Below are 24,194 nucleotides of genomic sequence, written 5' to 3' on the forward strand. Positions count from 1 at the left end.
TACACTACATCGTTCCGTAGCCCTACATATGTTAGACCTATATAAAATTGACTTTGTGTTATATTTTAGAGTTAATATACAATATTCTATAATGATAATGTAACTAGGTCTAGAAAGACATCTTAAAATTTAATTTCATTCATTGAAAAACAAAATACAAACCTACCGCGCGCAGCAGGCATGTTTTCGGAAGTAAATACCATTTTAAACACATGCGCAGATCGATTCGCCAGCAGCGAGTCATCGCCAGCAGCGAGTCGCCAGCACCGAGATGTCACTGCAGCAAAACACTACTGAACGTGGTGGGCCGCCATCAATTAACCACGAGCGACAGGCGAATAGCGAATATCAACTCGAGCGCCTGCAAACTCAACAACGTAATCGTATAGCGAAATGACAAGGCTCTGCTGTATGCTCCACGTCACACACCTAGAAAACAAAACCTGCTGGATTCAGTTGTTCATTAGAATAGGCCTAGTCGCCAGAGGATTTGCAGTTTCAATTTAAGGTTTCGTTAAAACTATATCTGTAATCATAAATTGTACTACAGTTGACTTAGGCTAGGCTGGCTGGGTGCAGGCAAGGCTAGTGTAGGGGGCCCTAGCGTGGTTAGGTTGGTCGTTGGCACTGCCTGCTATCATTAGGCCTGAGCCTAGCTAGGCCAGGGTACGTAGATAGGTCTAGGCCTAAGGGGGATTTAGGCTTAAGCTAGGCTGACGGTGGTCCACGTATCGTGTAAGCCTAACGGCTTTCCAAACTTTAAGCCTAGGTAGTGTATTACTTGATTAGGATCATAAAAACAAACACTGCAGTTTTTTTGCTGTACTGCTGTACTCTTTTTTATTCCCATTGGGGCAATGGTGTTATGTTTGTGGAGTGGCTTTATTTTTTAGATTGTTTTTAGGCCTATTAGGCTGATTGATTACAATTTTAAAAAGTAATATTAAATAAATATGTGTAATTAATAATGTGACACGTGGCTAGTTTTTTTTATATTATACCCCACAGATGTTAACGCAAGAATGTAACGCAGGATAAAAACAAACGCAAGGAAAAGAAAGGCACCATAACCAGACCCTAAAATAAGGCCATTGTGCAAAATTATGCTCTGGCCTATTCCTCAGTATACCAATTCCTCAATACAGTATACCAATTCTGTATTATGCAGTAGTTAACGATTCTGCACACTTATTTTTATAGAACTTTTCGGTGCAAATTTGAGCTAGTTTTTGATGTATCTTCCACGTAATTAAAATACTTTACAGTATAGTATACATACCATAACTGTAAAGTTTTTGAATTGCGCGGAGGCTATCTAAAAAATCAGCTCAAATTTGCACATGGAAAATGGCTAGCAAAACAGGTGCGCGGAATCGTAATTCCTGCATAATTGCATTGGTTATATATTAAGAAGCCTAATATTTGGCAAAAACTGTGCTGAAATTGGCCCTTATTTTCTGAAATGTGTTGACGGATTTCAAGGCCAAATTTTTGCATGGAGGATGTATTCCCGCGTAGGCCTTACTATACAATCTGGTGTACTAATGAGCATTAGGCTATATATTTTTTGTTGGTAAGACATGCTTTAGCTCTAGCTACTGTAGGCTAGCCTGATATTACTCTTGTTGAAGTTTTTAGTGATTTAGACGTTGATAAAACGGTGTACCCTACCAGACTGAGGGCTGGCGGGGTAATGTATATTTTGCACAAAAAAGGCCATCCATTAATTTTGAAAATACTACAAGTGCTGATTTTCCCACAAATTTTTGCAGACAATTAATTAGGCCTAGGCTAAGTTGTTTTTATATTTCTGTATACAATCAGTATATTGCAGTTGTTATGATTTTGTGTATGTATATCCTAGCAATTTGATTAATATTTTCGAATAAATGTTTTGTGTAATTTTCAGGTTTAAAGTACCAGAATATGATATTGACAACTATTATTGCCAGGGTGGCAGATGGCCTTCCCCTTGTAGCTTCCATGCAAGAGGATGAACAAGTATGTATTTATATAATTATATTTTAATAGGATTGGTTGGCAAGTCTTAACCACCAAGTTATAGATACTCTTACTCTTTTAAATGTAGCATTTATTGTCTATGGTTTACTTAATGTGTTGTTTTCTAAACTAATAAATATATTTTTAATTTCAGTTAGGTAGGAGTCTGTCGGAATATCAGAAGCAAGCAAAGCTGTTATTTTCAAAGATGAATCAACAATCACCACCTAGATTAAGTATAGCGACAGAACCATATATATTTCAGTAAGTTCTATGAAATGAAAACAAAACAAAACAAAAAGCAATAAAAAATGAATGTGTTCTAAAATATTTTTGATTGAACTAAATCACTTACTGTGCATATGATTTATCTTATAAATTGAATCAAATTCTATTCACTTAACAAAATGAATGCAGTAGTTATAAAAACCACAAATAGTGTTGATTTGAAATAATATACAAGTGGAAAACCCATACAATCCAGACTTAACTCCAGTGGAGTGCTTCTGGTTATCAGCAGTTGGGAAGCACACCAGAAGACAATCCCCTTGTTCTTTTTTTGAGATGTATGTTACAGACGGTGTGCTATTGTAACTTTCATGTCAGGCCTCCAATGAATTGTAAATAAATATGTACAGTATTTGAATAATCTCATTTCAATTTCATTTTCTTTTTGGTTGTTAATAATTAGTAATATCCTTAGAACAAAACCAAGCGAGTATCCACTGACAGTGAAATGAAACATAGCAGTACCGTCAACGTATACTTAGTTGGTTTTATTATTGGAATATTACTATTAACGTGATATATTTAATGAAATATATATAATTTACTAACAATTATACAAAAAATGTAAATAAATGTCACACAGGTTAAGTCTTTTTCATGCTCCTTCATTCAACTTGTATTTATTTACAGTTATATTATAGAAGATGGTGTGTGCTTCCTTGCATTATGTGAAAAGACCTTCAAAATGGGACTGGCTTTCCAATATTTAGAAGATATTCAACAGGAATTTAGCTCCAAGTATGGGCGACGAGTGAGCGCAGTCTCAAGACCTTATCCCTTCATTGAGTTTGGTGTGTATTTGTTTTTTGTATTTTAGTATATTGGGTTATTTCAAAAAATATATTGTGCTTAAAGTAATGATATAAATGGTGAAGATATTTATTTTTCATGCTAAGATAATTAAATGCTACCTTTACCGTCATTTCTAGACACATATTTACAAAAAGCTAAGAAAACATATATTGACAGTCGGCAAAGGAGACAGTTGACTGGAATAAAGAATGAACTACAAGATGTGCAAAGGATAATGGTCCAGAATATAGATGATGTCATGCAAAGAGGTGTGGCACTCTCAGGTGAGTAAATTTCATCTGCTATAATGTTTCTAAATCATTATTATTATTATTATCATTAATAATAAAAAAATTAATTAATATCATTAATTATTAAAAACTGGAAATGCATAATCTGCAGTATATTTTTACATCACTGTAGGCATAAACCTACCCTAAACATAACAGAATTCAGGGATAAAAAAACACAATGAAGTACCCAAACCGCCAACTTATTTCCATTGTGGTCCCAGAAACAATGACTAACACAAACACAAAAAATATGTGTTATAAGTTTAAACTCTTTAAACAAACCATTTGCCTCTGGAAGAAAATAATTATTTATCCCACCCCACTGTTCCACTAAATGACCATTATAATTATATATACCTACAGTACAATCTTTAAACAAATTTTCCAATTTTTGCACTGTATGCAGTTTTGATAATGACATTTTGAATGGAACATTAGTATTTTTTATTTTTTAGATTTGGATGTTAAAGCAACAAATTTGGTTTTTAACTCTGAGAAGTACAAACGAGATGCGAAAAACCTGAATCTGCGATCTCGCAATGCAAAGATCGCAGCAGCAACAAGTATCATAGTAACGTTTTTGATCTACCTTCGCTACTGGTGGTTCATCTAACATCAGTCAGTATTTCAAAACAATCACACTTCAGTTTTCGACACATCCCGCAGATTTTTAAAAAATTTGCAAATTGCGATTTACACTCAAGTCAGGTAGCTCTCCCCTGTAGCAATGTTAATTGTTCATTATCGCAATTTCATCTTTTGATGAGTTTACAAATTGTATTCTTGGTTAATACTGTCCATGTATTAAAGCTTGCCGGTTTCTAAGATCCGTATTCTTAAAACAAACATTAGTTCTAGCTCAGCCAGTTGTGGTGGTATAAGTTGGGCTAGGTCTACTGAGTAGTGGTCGTTATTGGTTATACATTCAGATTGAGATGAAGGCCAAACCAAAGTTATGGTATAAGCCTAACTAATGTTAATGAACTGACCCTGAATTGTGTTCAAAGGTAGTTTGGTACACTACCACTGAAATAATTTTGTTTACAAGATTCATACAGTATGCAAAACCAGAACCCTGTGGGTGTGTATGTTCCTTTGTACGCAACAACTAAATGCAAATTTGGGAAATGCGATAATTAATAGTCACCAAAATCATTCATTTCATTCTACCAAATTTGCACTGTTTTAAGTAAAATATGACAAGGTCTTTAAATGAATCACTTAATCACAAATAATTTAACATAGATAAAAACATTTCTTAACAAAAAAATTTGAGCACCATATATGCCAAGGCAAAATACATTACAAAATAAACTTGGTTAAATGTATATTTTAAAAAAATGAGTAGCCTAGAAACAATACAACATTTTAATATATATTCATAATAAGTTATATAGTGCATAATGCAAAAAGCTTAGGCGTTTCACAAAAAAAAGATTTTAAAAAATGTCTGGCAAAACAGAATGCACATTCTCCAAGGAATCACCATGCGCCCTCACTCTAGCGCATTCCTGGACCCTTCAATAAAAGAATACTAAAAATATTGCTAAAGTAAATCGTTAGGATAGCAGCCCTCATACCCCACTAAAAACTTCTTGTAAGGTAACGTGTACAGTATGTGTATTTAAGTGTGTGGAAGTTCAGTGCATCATTAATGTGCTTAAAAAAACATTCCAAATTAGCTTTTTTTTTAGATGAAATGAAAATACCACATGCAGTATACTGTGAAATTAACGTTGCTCATGAAAGGTAATGCAAAGTGTCACTTCTAAAATGATGCTACAACAACCACTGCTATTTCAAAGTACAGTAGTTCTAAAGTTTGTTTTAAGAATACAGGTATTCAGTCTTGTAATATGGTTTAGGGAGTGGAGAAAAAAATCTGGGTTCCTACAGGTTTTGGATGAAATGATTAAGTGGCAAGCATCTCCATTAACCTTTAGCTCCACTCCCCTTTGAAATTGCATACTCTGCTTATTTCTGCTGTTGTCAAATGCAGAGTTTGCAGGCGATGGACTACTGGTAGGCAAACTCTCAAAGTCGAAAACAAAGCTTTGTATTCCATCAAATTATTTTACATAATAATGTGGGCTTCGGGTGTAATGGACCTTTCTGGAGTGTCAGGCAAACTTAACAACTGATCAGTCAGAACAATGCCAAGAAAATGTGCATGTCCCACAAACACGTACATGTACGCTGTTGTTTTGTGGGACCTTGGCATCAATAGCCAAGGAGTAGGGTTTAGCGGAAAGGTTCATTGGCGTTATCACTAAGGTGTCCAGGTATTTGGTATTTATTTTGGATATCAAAGCATAGAAAATGTCAACCTTTTAAAAATTCCCCCAGAATAGATTTCATCTAACTTGCGGTAGTGTATCATAATGTGTAATGTCATTAAAATAAATATACAGTATATCTACAGTACTGTATATAGTCAAATGAATTGTTTTTGAATCGACATTTGTGTTTAGTAATTGTATATATGATTTTTTTTTTAATATTTGTATTATTTTTTATGGTTATTCTTAAGCTTTGTCTACACTTTCAAGTTTTGTGTGAAAATACCTGTGATTTGTCCCAATTAATGGGAGTTATATGACATCTTGCCCATTATGGGCAAATCACACAATTTTGTCACATAAAATTTAATAGTGTAGATATCACTTTTACTGTGAAATGTCATAGTGGTGACATTCCATACATTTTAAATTGTAGTTAGTGTATTGGTTTGAACTATGTAGATTATTTCTTTCTCTTTAAAGGATATACCAAATCATAGCATCATTTATTGTACTCTTGTTGAAATAAATATTTTTCAAGAATAAAAATTAGAGTATAGTTAAATTATGTAATTATGTTTTGAGGACTCATTAAGCATGTAACTGTTTGTGTTGATATAATGAATAATGTAATTGAATATTTAAATTTCTTAGTTTATCCAGTAATATTTAAATAATTGAGGCTTGCCATCCCAAAACCATTATCCTATTTAATATATTCATATTCTCCACATTGTAAGCTTTAAAATGATGGGTTATTTACTGGAATTGACTTATTATTGCCAATGTTATGAGTAAAAGTATTACAGCTTCTCTGTATTAAAGTATACAATGCTGCCACATTCTTATGCTAATTACTCAGTTTAACAATTAGCAACTTTACGCTGGTTTTAGAATGGCAAACCTCAATTGCCTTTTAATTAAAAATTTATAATCAGAAAATAATTATCTTGCCAATTAACAGACAGTATTTTAACAGTTTACTTCTATATTCTGTGCAGGCCATTAATCAGCTTGTAATCAATTATACTGTATCATCATTCGTAAACTTTTTTTCTCAAATTATATTGATTATAAATTTAATTTATTGAAATAAGCAATTCATATTTTAATTGAACTCTTAGGGTTTTCCCAAAGTGTATCTTATTGTGATAGTTACATCTTCAACAAGAATACTTGTCTTTTACAGTGTGTTGCAGATAGGCCAGGGATGAATATACTCGCAAATCCCTATATTTTTGTATTACTGTTATAATGCTGGGGAAACTTTATTTTCACATGCAAATAGAAAAGCCACATTAAAATTTGTAGCTAGAGGGGGAAGACTTTGTCATACTGCATGGCAGCAAATGTGTTAATGTTAACTACAAACATGAGCAATATAAACAACTAATACCCGACTGGGGCGGATGCAGAGGGGGTGCAGATGGTGTGAGCGCACCCCCCATAAATTGTATTAAGAAAATTGTTGATTATTATTTTGTGGTAAGGTTTTTAAAGTATGAGAGTGCAATTTCCAGGCACCAAGAGATGCACATTCTCAAAATGTTCTCACCTCAACCCAAACCATGGTGAAGCTGGGGTGGTGCGGATTCTTACGCGCCCTCTACCGGGGGAAGATTTGCCAGGCCGGCCTCGGTCACCTTTTGGAAGAGAAAGAAAGAAAAAGGAAAAATTGATTGCCCAAAATGCCTCTGAGGTTATTTTCTGGCGTCACAATTATTTTCGCGGGGGTATTCCCCGGACCCCCTACGGTAGTACAGTATTAAGATGTGTATAAGAGACAGATATTTTTACATCACTGTAGGCATAAACCTACCCTAAACATAACAGAATTCAGGGATAAAAAAACACAATGAAGTACCCAAACCGCCAACTTATTTCCATTGTGGTCCCAGAAACAATGACTAACACAAACACAAAAAATATGTGTTATAAGTTTAAACTCTTTAAACAAACCATTTGCCTCTGGAAGAAAATAATTATTTATCCCACCCCACTGTCCCACTAAATGACCATTATAATTATATATACCTACAGTACAATCTTTAAACAAATTTTCCAATTTTTGCACTGTATGCAGTTTTGATAATGACATTTTGAATGGAACATTAGTATTTTTTATTTTTTAGATTTGGATGTTAAAGCAACAAATTTGGTTTTTAACTCTGAGAAGTACAAACGAGATGCGAAAAACCTGAATCTGCGATCTCGCAATGCAAAGATCGCAGCAGCAACAAGTATCATAGTAACGTTTTTGATCTACCTTCGCTACTGGTGGTTCATCTAACAACAGTCAGTATTTCAAAACAATCACACTTCAGTTTTCGACACATCCCGCAGATTTTTAAAAAATTTGCAAATTGCGATTTACACTGTATTAAGAAAATTGTTATTGTATTGTTGATTATTATTTTGTGGTAAGGTTTTTAAAGTATGAGACTGCAATTTCCAGGCACCAAGAGATGCACATTCTCAAAATGTTGTCACCTCAACCCCCTCTACCGGGGGAAGATTTGCCAGGCCGGCCCCGGTCACCTTTTGGAAGAGAAAGAAAGAAAAAGGAAAAATTGATTGCCCAAAATGCCTCTGAGGTTATTTTCTGGCGTCTAGAACACAATTATTTTCGCGGGGTATTCCCTGGACCCCCTACGGTAGTACAGTATTATCTCGATCAGTCCCACTTTCGGAAAGCTCTGGATCCACCCAAGCCTACCGCTAAATCCTGCATCCGCCCCAGCCCGATTCATGTGCAACTAATGTATAACATGAATGCATTTGCAATGGTCTTCACACAAGTGAATTTGAAACCTTGCTAAAAAAACTGATACACAAATGTGACCGAAGCTCACAAACAGGCTGTAAACTTGTTCTTTAGACCAAAATGAGTTTTTGTTATAATGGCATAGAACATATCATTTACTTTAAAATGACAGTTAAATGAACTCAATCGGGTCTCTGGAAGCAAAGTTATGACCGTTTGAATAATTGTCATCTTGTCAACTTTCTTAAATCAAGTTTTTAGAAAAATGCTTTTATTTTAGGCAGGTTTCTATTCATTTTTCATTAGCTCCCATCCGAAAATGGCTAAATTTTACCTCTTAAGAGTTGGAATTTTAAACTCAAACTTCAGGAATAGTAAGATTAATAGTTATACTTTATTTATTACACAAAATTCACGTTCTACACCCTATTCTGGGTATTGAGGCTTGTTCTCAATACAGTGGAGTGCGAGTTTACAGCCCGTTTGTGAGCTTGGGTCACAAATAGTGAAGATTATGTGCAAGGCTACAGTGAAAGATAAGCACCATGGTGTAACCATGCACACTGATCCAAGCTAAATACCGTAGAAGTGTTACAGGCTCCGACTTCTTTAACCTACGATATTGTATCGGACAATTGTTAAATTTTAACGCACTTCCTGTATAACACTGTCTCATTTGAATCCGGTACTAATATTCTGTTGTCGTACAATCACCCTTTAACACTCACTTTCACCTTTCCACTCTCAAGTGAATTCGCATAGTTTAAATTTTTTTTTCTCCTGATAAATACTTTCTTGGTTCTTTTAATTGACTGTATCGTATTTCTATCGTAATGCTCTACAAGAGCATTCCCAAAATTAGCAAGTTAATTTGTGAATTGTTTGTAAATATTTCATTAGCTTTGTTTGTCAAAAAAAACAAATGTGAGCTAGTGAAAATAAATGGAAACATGTTATATTTAGTTGCTGTACAATAGAAATATAATGGTAGGCCTACTGTTTTGTTTTTACTATGGTATATACTGTAGTCTAAAATGGTATATAAACTGTAACTCTTCTTGATGCTACAAAATATTGAATAAAATTATGAAAACGTACAAGATTCTCAAGTTACTGAAAGCAGAGATTGCGCCAGTGGAATTGAGGGCAGTGGTGTATCTAGGGGTATGAACTTGGTGACGATGGTAGAAGTGGCAGCGCCAGAGAGAGCAGATATAAAGCACCCCACTGACCATGTCTTGAACCTGAAAAATCCCCCCACCCTCCTTATAATTATTTGAACATACTGCAACACAACCTACATCTCAGAAAGGCTTAAAATAGCCAAAAATGTCCCAAAATTTTGGCCCTGTGTGTTGGAGTGAATCAATCAAAAAGCATTTAGTTGACATTAAGGAACTGTTTCTACTGCAAACTTTTATTCAGAGCCCTGTTTCTGCTGGTACCACCGCTGACTACAGTACCGTATAATTATTTTATTGGCAGGATATTAACTTCACTGAGCTTGCTTGTCAAGAATTGCACAATGGGTCCACAATCATTTGGGTATTCTGCTTATCCACACCAACTCATGATGAATAATTTGACTTCTTCCAAGCCAGTGAAAAAGGATTATAAGATTATTAGGCAAAATTAACTTTGGAACCCTCTTAAAATGGATTTATTTATTTAACCTGTTGCATAGATATTTATTTATTTTACAGAATTTAAGCAGTACAGTATTTTGTTTGCAGAACAAAACTAAACAGCCTGAAACTAAACCATAGACACAAACTACAAAATAATATACAAGGCGTAATTTGCTTGTAAATAATAAAATGTATATTTACACATCACTGGACATAGTTTGATGGTCTTGTAGCTAGTACACAATGCAAGGTACACCGTGCCAAGTACATGTTACCAAGTATACCATATGCCAGGCACACCATGCCAAGTACACCATACATGTATGTATACTGTATAGGCCGTACTTGTATACTATATAGGCCTATTGAATATATTCTAGTAACAAATTAAATCTTGTATACTGCATTATCATTGTTACGCAACCAAAATATTCATTTTTGAAACAGATAATGCTGATCATTAAAAAGAAATCATTTTCAATGATAACTAATGTTCGCTGCAATTATCCAGAATTCTTTGAATCAACGTTATTACATCAACAGTATGCCAATCAAAGGAAACCAGTTCTAGAGCGACATCAAATAATTGGTGGTTACACGATATATCACTATGATTTATAAATACATTTCGTACAAATAGTAAAAAAAATTAAATATAATGCCTACAAATTTAACCCAATTAATTTGATGACAAATGACACAAGTGTTCAGCAATCACCAATGCCTTTTAATTGAAGATAAAGAAATAAATTAGTCAATAGCATACGTTATCGCGCAAGTTTACAAAGAAACCTTCACAAATTAATCATCGACTTTTAGAACATCATAATGTTGTGTTCTTTCTCAGATTGGCGCCATGATCAAAATTAATTATGTATGATTAAATGTATTGAAAGACAAGTACTTAAAACAGTAGTAAAGAAAATATAATTGATAACTCTATGTATGGTAGGAGTACACATCATCGAATCAAAAAGGAAGTTATAACAATGGAGAATATAATCTACAGAAACAACTCAAAAATTACATAACTAATAAAAGGAATCTTTCTCCATTAAGCTTTGTCTACACTATCAAATTTCATCAAAAAAAGTGTCACATAAAATGTGATGGAACATTGAGTTGAACACGTTCAACTTTTTTTGATACAATTTGATAATATGTGATATGACGTCATCGTACCCATATATGGCACATCACATTTTTTTTGTCACATAAAATTTGTAGACAATTCCTTTATGGTGTATAAACATTCAATTTAATTTACTTGCATACTCTTTTGTGAACAAAATGAAGGTACTGATTATTTTGCTAACAGTGATTTAAGTTATTGGCTATTGGTAGAGGTTTTGGTAATCACAAATTGGTATAAAGTTTAAATTAACAACACATTTTGTGGAATGACACAGATTCCCATTTCAAACCGTACAAACAGGTTTATCAATGTGTTAGGTATTGATTACCAATTTGATTACACAAATATTTTTTCTATTACTCATCTACATACAATTTATATGAAAACCATAAAACACATAATGTAAGTAATAAAAAATCTCAGGCTGTTCCTGATTTCATTAGAATTTGTAGGAATCCCTAAAAAGAATTATGTATATCAGAGATAAGAACTTCAGTAAACTGACATCCATTTTATACCCAGGGTATATGGATATCAAAATATACTCAGAAACTTATATGTGGCTAAATTTAAACCTTCTAAAAGTTTTCAACTTTACCAATTATAATAATAGTACAAGTGCAATTAGAAATCTTGTTATAAACCTAAGTGGAATCTAACACAAATAATACAAAAAAAAAATCTTAACAGTAACAGATTATGTTAATGTATAAACATTAGGTCATTTGCATATCTCCTGGGCACCCATCATCGACCAATCAGCACCTTACAGGAATGCATTTAAATTTCATCAAACATTGCTATAAATTTTTGCAGATGTCTATTATCCTACATACTATGAAGTGACAGCGCCAGCAAGGGGAGGGGGAACCCCTAGGGAGGGGGAACCCCTAGCAAATTTGTTGAGCCACCACTGATACTACATAATCGCTTTGATTCGCGCGAATAAATTCGCCTAGTGCAAAACAGGCTTAATGGTTTAGACTTGGTGCTTAAAAAAATAAAATGCCAGTACTAGCACTACAAATGAAAACCACAGTGGTATAAAATAAAATTCAAATTGATCCTGTAATATTTTTTCAATAAATTTATAAGAATATATTGAAGGTAGTTATATGAAATCTAACAATGTATTATTGTGCATTTCTTCTACTGGACTCTAGCAGTGTAACAAACATACTAGATATATTGATGTTGCCTCTACTGTAGTATTTATCAACAACCTTTTCTAGGTACAAATCATTTATTTTCCTGTGAGGAAGAGAGTAATATGCTAAACACCATTGACAGAAAATGTTCTCCACTACATATCCCCATCATTTAAACTTATATACAAAATGCTGGAAGATCATTCATGTTGGAACAACTTCCTATATAAACAACTGACCTTGGTTGCATAACCTATGCCGATGAACAGTGTTCTGGCAAATTTTTTACATACGCATATATTTCAATGGCTTCCAAGGATATTGTAACAACTCTAAGAACAAGTTCTGTAGTCTGACCTATAAACTACATGAGCAAGAACAAATATATCTCCACTGTAAAAATTAGCGAAACAATAATCTTCTTTCATTTTATAATAAATCATACATTATTAATGTACGTAATTGCAGTATTTGCATATTAGAACCTTTTTTATATGTTTGTGGCAAATTTGTATTTTTTTTCCTAGCAATTATCTGCTATAATGTGCTACAAAATGCCAATTTATGCGCAAGTTTTGTATTTTTTTTTAATCATTTTATAAACAAATATCAATCCCAGCAAAAACGACGGGTTTCTTTATGATCTGCAAAACTAAATCTAGATTAAATAATCCTAAGAATTTAAAATATGTTTTTTTACATCAATCATTTTGTTTTACTTATTTTTAACGTTTACAACCATTTTGGCAAAAAATTTCAAAAACACAACCCAAGTTGAGTTTTCACAAATGTCCTACAAAAAGGCAGAAATAATGATACATAATTATAATATTAACTTGTTACTCTTACAGCTAAGATGATTAGATCATTACTAGCTTACATAAGCTACCTATGTCTAATAGACCATGACAATTTTGAACACTACATACATAAACGTAAACGCTAATATTGAGAGGGTACTACCAACCTAATGAAGTAAATTACTAACACAGGTTTTTATATTAATATTCATATTGTAACATATACTAAAATATAAAAACAATACTAATAGTAAGGAGATACCAAAAAATTAAGTCCTGATTAGTTGGATAGATGGTAGGGAATTCTCAATTCAGATGGATACTTTAATAATGGTAATATCTTATCTTTAAACTGGTGATATTAATTTAAGAGGTTTCAATGAACAATTGTATCAGAATGTAGTTTAGTGGTTACAATGCTTGACAACATCTCCACCCATCTCATAATGAGACTTAAATTTTAAATCATCACATTATTTCACATATTAAGAGGGTCCCCAGATATTGGCCAGCATCACCCTGCTATGGTTGAAAAAACATTTTGCAAATCAACTGGTGATACAAATTAGGAAAGGTTACAGAAGAGTTGGCAGCTGAGGTTATTGTTGAGCCAAGAGGAGACAACTGTTTTTAAATTAAATGATTTACCATAGAGGTTCCATGAAAACTCTTGCTGCTAGTTAAATGTAAATGTAAATGAACATTTTAAGTTAGGTAAATGTAGCAAAATGAGATAAACATACCTAGATTTTGTTATAACCTCAATAATATCCCTGGTATACAAAATAACCTACAGTCCTAAGACCAGGAAAACTAATTTTGCCAAATTCCACTCTGCCTTACAACTCAAAGATTTCAGAAGAATTAAATCCCCAAATAACAAAATAAATAAATAAATAAATAAATAAAAATAAAATAAAATTTGCAGTTTATAATGACTATATTAAAAACTATCATAGTTGGGATACTAAATGAAGGTTATAAAGACTATGCCCATCAATTTGTAATTTTAACAGGCGACAAAAACAATATGAAGTTTTACTATTCTGATTATGAAAGCTAATATATACTAGTCTAATTCATATGCTGTTTACTATCTGAATCTGATACAGACACCAGGATTTAAAGCATGCTTAAGTATGCATGCACTTGCTTAGCATTAATATCTAAGAATATGAAATAGCAAAGGAAATGGCAAAACTATACAAGTTACAAATAAAACACACCAGGAAAAAGATGTGAATATTTTGAGTTTAAACAAGTATAAGCACACACACACACACTTATATCACAGTATAGAGAAAGGTAGAAGCGATTATTCAAAATTGTTTCGGAATCGTAGTGACTTTGACTTCGATGATCACTTAGTGAGTCTGGGAGCCGTCAAAATCAAGAACATGCATGCATTGAAGGTACGTCAATCTATTGTGTGAATATAATAATAAATGTCATTTTCCATTACTGCTATTGTTGATTTGTAGTTGTTATCTCATTATATATTTTTTTAGAATTTTAAATTAGTAATATAGGAAGCCTATTACCATTGCTGTTGTTAAAAATCATATTACAGTGTTATTATTGTAGATAATAAATTTCATCTGCTCAGACTCTTGTTTAATTATTATTATTTTTATTATTATTATAATTTTTTTAAACGTATTTTCTTGTAGCTTGAAATAACGCGTCGGATTGATAAAGATGCAAATGGTGAACTATCAGAACCACACCCGAGTGTGTGTCTGGAGGTACATACATTTTAATTGTTAATCAATTGTTAATATCAAATAAAAATAGTCATAATGACAATGATGAAAATGAGATAATAATTTTGATAATGATAATGATGATAATTTATATTTTTTTATGCGTGGTTGCGTCAAAATATCATACGATATTGAGGATAATAATAATAATGATAATGATGATATTTCGATAGGCCTATGTGTTAGCATCAGGAAACTCTCATATGGTAATGATGATGGTGTTGATGATGATGGTGGTGATGATAACAAGAATAATGCCTGTAATTCTAATTCGGTTATATAATGAGAACCAATGGTATTTGTCATGTGAGAAATACTGCACAGTTTCACTGCCCACCGTGCTACTACGTCTGTCTCTTATACACATCTAGATGTGTATAAGAGACAGGTTTATCCCCTATTGCTAGTTTGTAAAGCTTTTTTAATCATACATGTTATCGCTGAGGAAGAGCACATGCGTGCTCGAAATATTCAAAATAAAAAATTATCTTATGTCTATTATGTCAACGTATACGACTCTACTTTGTGCATTCGTACTCATTTTATATAATCAAGACATACGTGGAACCTACAAACATTTATATATATATATATATATATATATATATATATATAAATTTGATTAGTTTATGCCATTTCATGTTTTATTGTACCAGTTGGGTAGGCTTTTAAAAAAAATAAAAACAAATACAACAATGTATTTTTCTTGTTTGAACAATTTTTTGCAAATATAGATACCAAGATATATGTAAACTGTACCTATTTCTGCTATTGTCAAATGTAGAGTTAGCAGGTGATGTAATAGTCATGGACTGTGTACTGGAAGGTGTGCTGGCAAGACCATCAAGAGGTGGTGGCGCTGGGATGGATGACGAGAAGTCCGGCGGAGGTGGAGATGTTACAGTTTGCTTGGGATTGTTAGTTTGCTCCTTAGCTGGTGTTTGAGCCTTCGAAGTAGTCACAGGTTTTCCTTCAGCTTTATCCATGTACGACTATTAAATCAAAAAGTAATAGTATTACAAAAATTAGAATATTAAAGAACGATATTATTTTCAATGCCGATTTAAGTAACATATATGTTGAACCACAACTATAAACACAAACATTTTTAATTAAATTTTATATTATGCATCATTAATTTTATCATCATCATCATCATCATCCTGTCAGGCCACTGCTGGCCGATGGCCTCCTTAAACTCCATTCTGATTTGTTCTTTGCCAGATTTGCCCAGTTCGCACCAAGCTCCTGGAAAAGATCACTCCATCTCTTGTTAGGTCTTCCTCTTTTTCTTTTGTGTCTGTATGGCGTCCATACTGTTAACTCTTTGGCCCACCTGTTATACCATTATAACCACCAATAACATAATTTTATATCACTTATTAATTTATACTCCAAAAATGTAACATAACATTATTTATAACTGTACACTATTCAACAATATAGCTACAGAGAAGATATATCACCAATAAAATCGGAACCTTATTAAAATCATGTTGTTGTTTTCATTGTAAATTGATAACATATGTAAGCAACGTACTTAAACCAATTAACAAATATACTGTCTGTGTTTAAGTCTGGAAAACATGATAAAATAAAACAATAATAAAACAATTGCTCATTTAAAAGCGTTAAATATGGTATGGTTCAATAAGACATTGGTAGAAGCAATTTAACTCTTGTTAATTTGAGGATTCATTACAAGTCAATTTATAGGTTAGGAATGGCATTATTTAATTTTGAAAAAAACACATTAATTACTGGACAGCAATTTTAACAATAAATTAAATGTTCAGGAATTTCTTTTTTGCTTATACACAGACAATCTATCTTTAACTGTTTACTACAAATACAAACATCAACAAACAATATGAAAGGAAAATATGTTAAAGCTTGTTGAAGGATTTTAACATTTATACTTAAGTTGGTGAAATGTTAACACTACGATGAATACAACTAACTAAAGATCACAAGTTACCGCGACATCACAGACACAAATGAACTAACGACAAAAGCAACATCAGTAAAAGCTGTAGTCATGTGACAACTTCCAGATGAAATGTGAGTAAAAGTGACAAGAAGAACGTGATCGAGAACACATATCAATTTACCACAAGAGAAGGCTTCCCACAATTAAATTATAATTTATTGATCCAATTTATCAATATGAATCAATACTTTATTTTGTATTTATCAGTGATTAATAATAAACAACTTATAATGTTGGAACACACATGCAATCACCAAACAATTTTTCCAGAATCAGTTATAAATATAACAATTATCAATATGGACCAATGATTATTACTAATCAATGGTTACCAATAAGGTCCAATAATTATATATTGTTATATTGATCAATAATTTCCAATAATGATAAATGACAACAAATAGTTATCAATGTATGTATAGGTACAGGCAGTGAATAACGCAATCAAATCATCAATTTGATGATTAATAATCATAATTAGTAAATTAATAACTTATTTTATTTTATTTAATTATAATATATAATAATTAATATATTTAATAATTAAATATTATTATGTTGGTACTAAGTACTTGAATCCAACATCTACTTGGCTTCTCAGATGAAGGATGGAATTTGCATGGTGCAATTTTGAACCCACAAAAATATGTTTTATGTAACTGAATTAATCAAAGTAAGAAACTCCACATATCTTTCCTTTGTGGAATCAATTTCTAAAAATGCACGAGATTGTTTATTATACTTCAGGAAAAGTAAACCTGCTTAATTATTTTGATTCATTTAAAATATACTGCCACAAAAAATATCACAATTGAAATTTTCAATTTGCCTATTTAAACAAACCACATCAATTATCAGATCAAAACAGTTTTCAATAAGTTACAATATGTTTTACTTAGAAAATCCATAAATTTCTTGCCAAAGAATTTAAGTTAACCAAACACTTTACAATGGTATTAAATATACTGGTGATGAACTTTTAGCTAATAGCATACATTAAGTATTACAATTAACATTTTTTATAATTTCTTAATTTCAAATGGCAGTATATATTTAACACCGGCATGCAAATAGGCCAAAACGTCATTCAAAGGCTAGTTGGTCTGTAAATGCTTCATTTGCATTTACAGAAGTATGATGAGGTGAGCACACATGTATTCACATGAAGCATAAACTATAACAGGGGAAGGAAAGATGAGATACATTTTGAGCCAAACAAAGTGTGAAAGGGAATGAGATATGATAGGAATTTTTAAATGATAACACAGCAACCTTGAGTCTTATTATTAATTTTTAGGAAGAAGCATTTTTTTTTCAAACAATTTCAGCAAATACATTGATTATTATAATGGTGATGATTTTGAAAGGCATTTTATACAACGCCTCTTTTATATTTAGCATCTAATAGGCCCTAATTAATAAATCACAACAACATTCAGGTATACCGGGTTGATGGCGAGAATAATTTTCCACCATAGTTCAAGACTTAAGTTAATGCGTCTAGAGGGATCTGCAATTCATAAGGCGCTATATAATTATGATTTTATTATATTTATTAACACTAAAGCAACTATCTATGCCATGTCGCAGCCAAATTACCTATCTAGTTTCTTTATTCTGTATTTTATTTATGAAGGATATACTTTCTACTTTGTACTAAATAAATAAGTTTTAAAAATTTGTTTTTTATTTTTTAATTTCATTTCAGTTGTTCAGTCAATTATAGAGTTAACAGTTAATCATCACTCACCCCATGCATTTTGGATTGAAATTGCTCACATGACAAATATTCAAGGTTAACTTATCAAAATTATTAATTAAAGATTACAAAAAGGCCTTTTCAAACACATTACAAGTACTCTGAACTCCCACCTTGAGAAATAAAATGCGTGGATCATTTAGGCTAAAGCAACACATTTTCGCCTTAACATTTTAAATACCAAATAGGAGTATACTCACGATACAAGATATTATTACTTATTGAAGAAATTTTCTATTTTTTGCGAAGTATATAAATTTGAATTTAGCAAATTAATAAATACTATCAGAAGGCAAGTTTTCACAGCAATGCAGGGTTGAACGTCAAGTAAGGCCGAGTTCAGAACCTGCCCAATGCTGTTCTTATTTGTGTCATCTTTTGCTCTAATAACCTTGTCCCTTGGAGGGGACGCTATATTTTAAAGCTGGGCACTGACTGCATTTTACAACCTTTATGCAACGGTAGTACGCTGAATCCAATCCTTGTCAGACGATGCAAAGCCATCTACTGATTTTCAGTGGCAGTTAAAGGCTTAGCCAGCGAGCAGTCCGGTCGTCTTTTGGACGGCCAACAATTATTTATATCGGTCATTTTTACTGTGATGGCTTGGCCTACTCAGCTCGGCATAGCCTAGTTGGGGCTGGTCTACCTTTAGCAAATACCACCCACCCCCGCTTGGGGGTTCGCGCCTCAGCTATTGCTACGCAACAAGTGATCGTCTTCCATTCTGGACAAACTATTTCTTTTTTCTGGCTAAACCCCTGGTGGCAGTTGAACGGATCATCATTAAAAGCAATCTATTACATGCACATCGTTCTCCATAGAACCATGGAGGTATAATATACCTCCATGATAGAACCATGTTGGCTAAATAGTGATTGGTGGTAGATGGTAGGCCCTGCATTGCATCAGCTGCCAGTCATCAGGACCTCATCTAGACTTTTTTTGTTCTATCTCCAACAAGAACCATGTATGCATTTACATTATCTATTACTTATAGTTAGCCGAAATGATAGTTATAATAGTTTATAAACCCAAATTAAAGCGTAATCATTTTAATACAATTACCACTACTGATAGGTTAATAAATGCACGACAATGTGTATTATTTCAAATGAAGATGCCAACTAATCATTATTCTAAGATTCTACTGTAGCTTCAGCTTCAAACGACTGCAGGTTGATTTAAAGGAAATACAAAAAAACTAAACCAAGCAAAAAACTCTTGAACATAGGAAAACCAAAAAGAATCTAAGAATCATTAAACAAGCATAAAAGTGAACCAAAATAAAGCATTAAAAAAAAAAAAAGAACATGAAGCTGAAATGAAAGAAAAATAAAGTTTGCAGTAAACCATGCGTGATTGTTAACATGCATACTATTATGAGGGTTAAGTTTTGTACTTACGTTGCGATTACTACTATTGCTATATGGTGCATTACCCACATATTTCTGGAGGTACGGAAAGAAGGGCATCAAAATCTTAACTGATTTATAGGAATGAATAAATTAAATTTGCTTTCCACAGCATCAAACAAAATTTTGAAATTTTCAAGTAGAATATGTCAAAATGTATTGTATATTAAAATTTGTGCTAGTTACCCCTCAACAAATAAATAAAATATGGCACACCAAAACTTGGATATATTATTTTGTAAATGTCTGTTCTGCCAAAGTAATCACACAAAATGTTTAACAACCACATTCGATTGTAATTGTCGGTGATGAGAAAGTTAAATTTTGGTATATTACTTACATTATAGCATAAGCAACATGGTTAAAAATATTTATAGTGGAAACAATCCCTCAAATGACAAAAACCCTGTTTCCACATAATAAATGGACTACTAATGAAAAGTTGCCAAACAGAAGTAGGTTTCAAAATGCAAAAATAAAAAAAGAAATGAAAAATGTATAATATAGTATCTATAAATATGACAAATGATAAAGAATATTTTTGGTATATAACATCATACATGACAAGATAACACATTGATGACGATTAGTAGAAAGCAAATACTATAAATTAATCCTTAACCAACATAAAAATAACAAGACTACAAAACATTATTCAAGTTATTAAATTTAACAAACCAAATAACTATCACTAATTATTACAACAATTTAATTAATAAAATTTTTGCACTTGCATGAGATGGAAGGCACCATGAGCGTCTCTTAAAGATGGAAAATACAATCCGCAAAGTTATTAATAAAAATAATAAATAATATAATTTATATACCACCAGACTGAGAACTGTTTAAAACATTTATGAAGTTACAAAACCTACACTTTGATTGGATATTAATATTCAGAAATATTTATACTTTATCTCTGTAGCATATATTAACCTATCAACTTTAATTAAAATAACTATAAAGCCTTAAATTTTGTTTTAAAAACTAAGCCCTAACTATTTATTGAAGTTTTACCAATTCTATAAATTACATTCAATAGTGAAAAAAATTGACTCTGGAATTTTGGAGTGGTTGGCTTACAACAATATTCAAATATTCAAATTTAATTTTTAAGCAGGCAGACTAGTCTTGTGGAGCCTAGACTTATCTTGGATGCCAAGTGTGGTATATATTATATAATTTTTACAATATTATTATATATCAGATTCAATGTAGTTCTTTTTTTAATTTTAACAAACTTATGTCCAAAATCCATTTTTTTTTGTCAACTTCAATAAATATTTGCTACTTAAATTACAACAAACTTTTGTTTATCTAAGATTTTACAGAATGCTCTATATAACATTCGTAAAAATTATCTCTATATAATATTTTGTTTATCTATTGTTTTTTCTAAAAGAGTGTTTAAGAATTTTCAGAATGGTCTATATAACAATAGCACTGTTATCATATTATGTTCAATTCTAGGCCATTTATTTAAAAGTTGTCTCTTCTTTGTTAAGTATATATAGTATATGTTTTAGATGATTTTGCAGATAAGACATTGATTATTTGTTCTCAGCTAGATATAATTTTTTGTTATGATCTGTCCAGATTATCAAAATTTTTGTCAAAGAAAATTTGATAGCTTGGACAGGATTTTAGATGAAAAAAAAAACAGGTGTTTCCATATCTTGATTAGCTTGTGTTGATATTCATTAGAAGAATAAGAAAGAACAAAAACCAGTAGCTTAGAGTACCAAGCCTGATGTTGGACTAGTGTCCTATATGAAAAACATGTAAAAAAATCACATGACTTGATGTTTCTTGGTCCAAGTCCAAAATATAAGTATAAAACTCACTGTCATTTAAAAACCTACTACATCTGTAATTAATGTTAATATATGCAACAAGGGAGCTATTACCATTGGTTTCCATTAATTAAAATAATTTAGGAACTAAAATGCTAATGCTTACCTGATATTTCTGCAGTTCTAGTCTGTATTCATCCATTCGCTTGCCAATCTGCTGTAGTTGCCCATCCACTGATGTGGGGTCACCTAGCGATGTGTTCTTTGTGTAAACATCACGCATCTTCAACAGACCCTCTCTAGTAGAGTCAATCAAATTTATAATTATGATGTAAGTATCGATATTAAATGTCAGACATTTAAAAGATATATAGGATTGGATTTACTTTCTTGGTACTAGTCCCCAGCAACCCCTACCACACTGTATGCCCGAACATGTAATCAGGTTTAGTATGTTATCCAAGGCATACACAACTTGTAGGTTTTCTCAATCCAAAGCTCCAAAGTCGAAAATTTGGGGTTGGATTACCCACATGGAACAATTTGCATGAAAATTATTGAAGAGGTAGGGTATGGTCTTATATGTGGAGAATTATGGTGATAATATTTGAGAGGATTGTGAAGGATTATATGCTGTGAGATCATTTTCTGATTGCTTTTAAAATTTAAAAGAATAACCTTTCTTTCTGTTCCTTGTCAATCTTTGCATTCAGCTCATCAATTTTCTCAGCCAGTTTCTTTTTCTGTTGATTAGGTTGTAAATGACTAAAGTCCTCCTTTGGTTCCTCCTGAGCATTAACGATAAAAAAAAACACACAAGAAATGTAAGTTTAATCAAGATTATTTGGTTTAACCGAACTCCATGTTGGTAGGTTGTAGTGAGATTTCATCTTGAACTCCTGGACATCGAGGGCGTCAACAACTTGCTGGGTGTATACAATAACTTACAACAATATCAAGCAAAATGCCCGTGATTAAAAATCACAATCTATTAAATGCATAGTAAAAAATGCAAATTATTTACTGGCAATAACAAAACAACAATGAAGCAAACTGACATTATCAATAACTTGCCTGTTTTGTTGAAAAATATATAATGCATATGCAAATAAGTATCTAATTAATATGCAAATTAACTTTATTCTGGATGGTATATTTATACTTCCTGGTTATTATACAAATATAGTGAAGTTACGAAGAACTATGAAAATGATGACCAGGAAATAACCTTGCATTAACAGACAACCAAATAAAATATTAAACATGTTTCAATTTAGATCCCTTTCCCACAGAAGAAGTCATGTTAATTCATATTGTAAAAATAAACAGAAGCCATGTTAATGGGCCTGTGTTACCGATTCAGTACGTACCATTAGTATCGTTATTATCATTATTTAATTAATAGTAAAATAACTGGCCCTATCCAACAGTAAAATTTAAAAAAAAACCTCATACAGATAGATGGAAATAAGTATGAAGATAAAAGGATAGGAGAGTAAGTAAAATATGTTGAGAAAAATGGAAACACAACTAGATAGCAGATAACATGACTGACAGATACGAATTGATGAACAACTTATATTAATCAATAAATCAATAATCACTAAAGCATTTATATATAGATATCTGGTATGTTGTTACAGCCATTGGTGCTGTGTGCAATACGGTCCATTTGCACATTCAAGAATGCAGGAATTACAATTACAGCCTATTATTCAACTTCAGATATACTATTGTTACTAGCAGAACAGCAACTATACTGCAAAAAATTAGAAAAAGTTACCTAGAAACAGTTGCATTACAGTACTTTTAGGGTCTCTTCTAGTAAACAAAAATAAACTGTGTATTTTCAGTGTAAATTTTGACTGAAAATTTCTAAAGAAAATTCAGTTTATTAAAAAAATGTATTGTGTGTGCTCAGTTGGAAGGGAAAATATATAATATTAATTCCCAAGATGCTTTGTTCAATGAAAACAGAATTCGATTACGTAATATTAAGCAATAGGTACCCCATATTAAAGCATGTAAACTACTTGGTTTACCTTCAGATTCAAATATAAAAAGAAAATCTCAGCGTTGACTTAGCAAAGAATTACATATTTGGTAAGAAAACAACCCTAAAACGGCATGTTGTTGATGGTGTACACAATAGTGGCTCCAGAAAGTCCAACAGAACCAAGGCGCCTATACCAAGGCCTTAACCAACACCAATTAGAGCCTCGGCAAGGGTTCTGGAATAAAATCGATGGTGGGATTCATTGAGGAGATTTTATGGTTTTAGGATGGCAGAAAACTGTACTTTTAGAACACAATATTAAGTATTAATCTTTGTTGAGATCAATCAGC

General features: G+C 32.1%; 2 protein-coding genes and 1 long non-coding RNA gene across 3 annotated transcripts in view; 1 reads left to right on the forward strand and 2 right to left on the reverse strand.

Moving 5' to 3' along the window:
- The window catches only part of LOC117116703, a 1,723-nt gene extending 1,424 nt beyond the window's left edge, over positions 1 to 299 (reverse strand). The window contains exon 1 of the long non-coding RNA XR_004446804.1: positions 167 to 299. This is a non-coding gene — a long non-coding RNA (uncharacterized LOC117116703). The remainder of the gene's footprint in view (positions 1 to 166) is intronic.
- Positions 300 to 330: 31 nt separating this feature from the next.
- LOC117116702 (vesicle-trafficking protein SEC22b-like) lies at positions 331 to 6,218 on the forward strand. The gene is made up of 6 exons (XM_033260803.1): positions 331 to 508; positions 1,910 to 2,001; positions 2,156 to 2,265; positions 2,920 to 3,080; positions 3,219 to 3,365; positions 3,830 to 6,218. Exons 2-6 carry the CDS (start codon positions 1,927 to 1,929, stop codon positions 3,985 to 3,987), a joined length of 651 nt encoding a protein of 216 aa, XP_033116694.1. The 5' UTR covers positions 331 to 508; positions 1,910 to 1,926; the 3' UTR covers positions 3,988 to 6,218.
- A 6,866-nt stretch (positions 6,219 to 13,084) lies between these two features.
- Positions 13,085 to 24,194, reverse strand: part of LOC117116696 (formin-binding protein 1-like) — a 50,857-nt gene continuing 39,747 nt past the window's right edge. The window contains exons 12-16 of the mRNA XM_033260796.1: positions 22,527 to 22,636; positions 22,015 to 22,147; positions 20,047 to 20,091; positions 15,651 to 15,883; positions 13,085 to 13,121 (exon numbers count right to left, since the gene is read on the reverse strand). Coding sequence (XP_033116687.1) covers positions 13,085 to 13,121; positions 15,651 to 15,883; positions 20,047 to 20,091; positions 22,015 to 22,147; positions 22,527 to 22,636 — 558 coding nt within the window. The remainder of the gene's footprint in view (positions 13,122 to 15,650; positions 15,884 to 20,046; positions 20,092 to 22,014; positions 22,148 to 22,526; positions 22,637 to 24,194) is intronic.

This window comes from Anneissia japonica, unplaced genomic scaffold (assembly GCF_011630105.1).
Source record: "Anneissia japonica isolate Jap-2015-1 unplaced genomic scaffold, ASM1163010v1 scaffold2284_len378405_cov197, whole genome shotgun sequence".
Taxonomy (NCBI): Eukaryota; Metazoa; Echinodermata; class Crinoidea; order Comatulida; family Comatulidae; genus Anneissia; species Anneissia japonica.

Excerpts from the sequence above, each read along its gene's own strand:
- LOC117116702 (XM_033260803.1), top strand. The coding sequence starts at position 1,927 with ATGATATTGACAACTATTATTGCCAGGGTGGCAGATGGCCTTCCCCTT. Across the intron at positions 2,266-2,919 it reads ACAGAACCATATATATTTCA|TTATATTATAGAAGATGGTG; the intron begins GTAAGTTCTATG and ends ATTTATTTACAG. Across the intron at positions 3,081-3,218 it reads TTATCCCTTCATTGAGTTTG|ACACATATTTACAAAAAGCT; the intron begins GTGTGTATTTGT and ends CGTCATTTCTAG.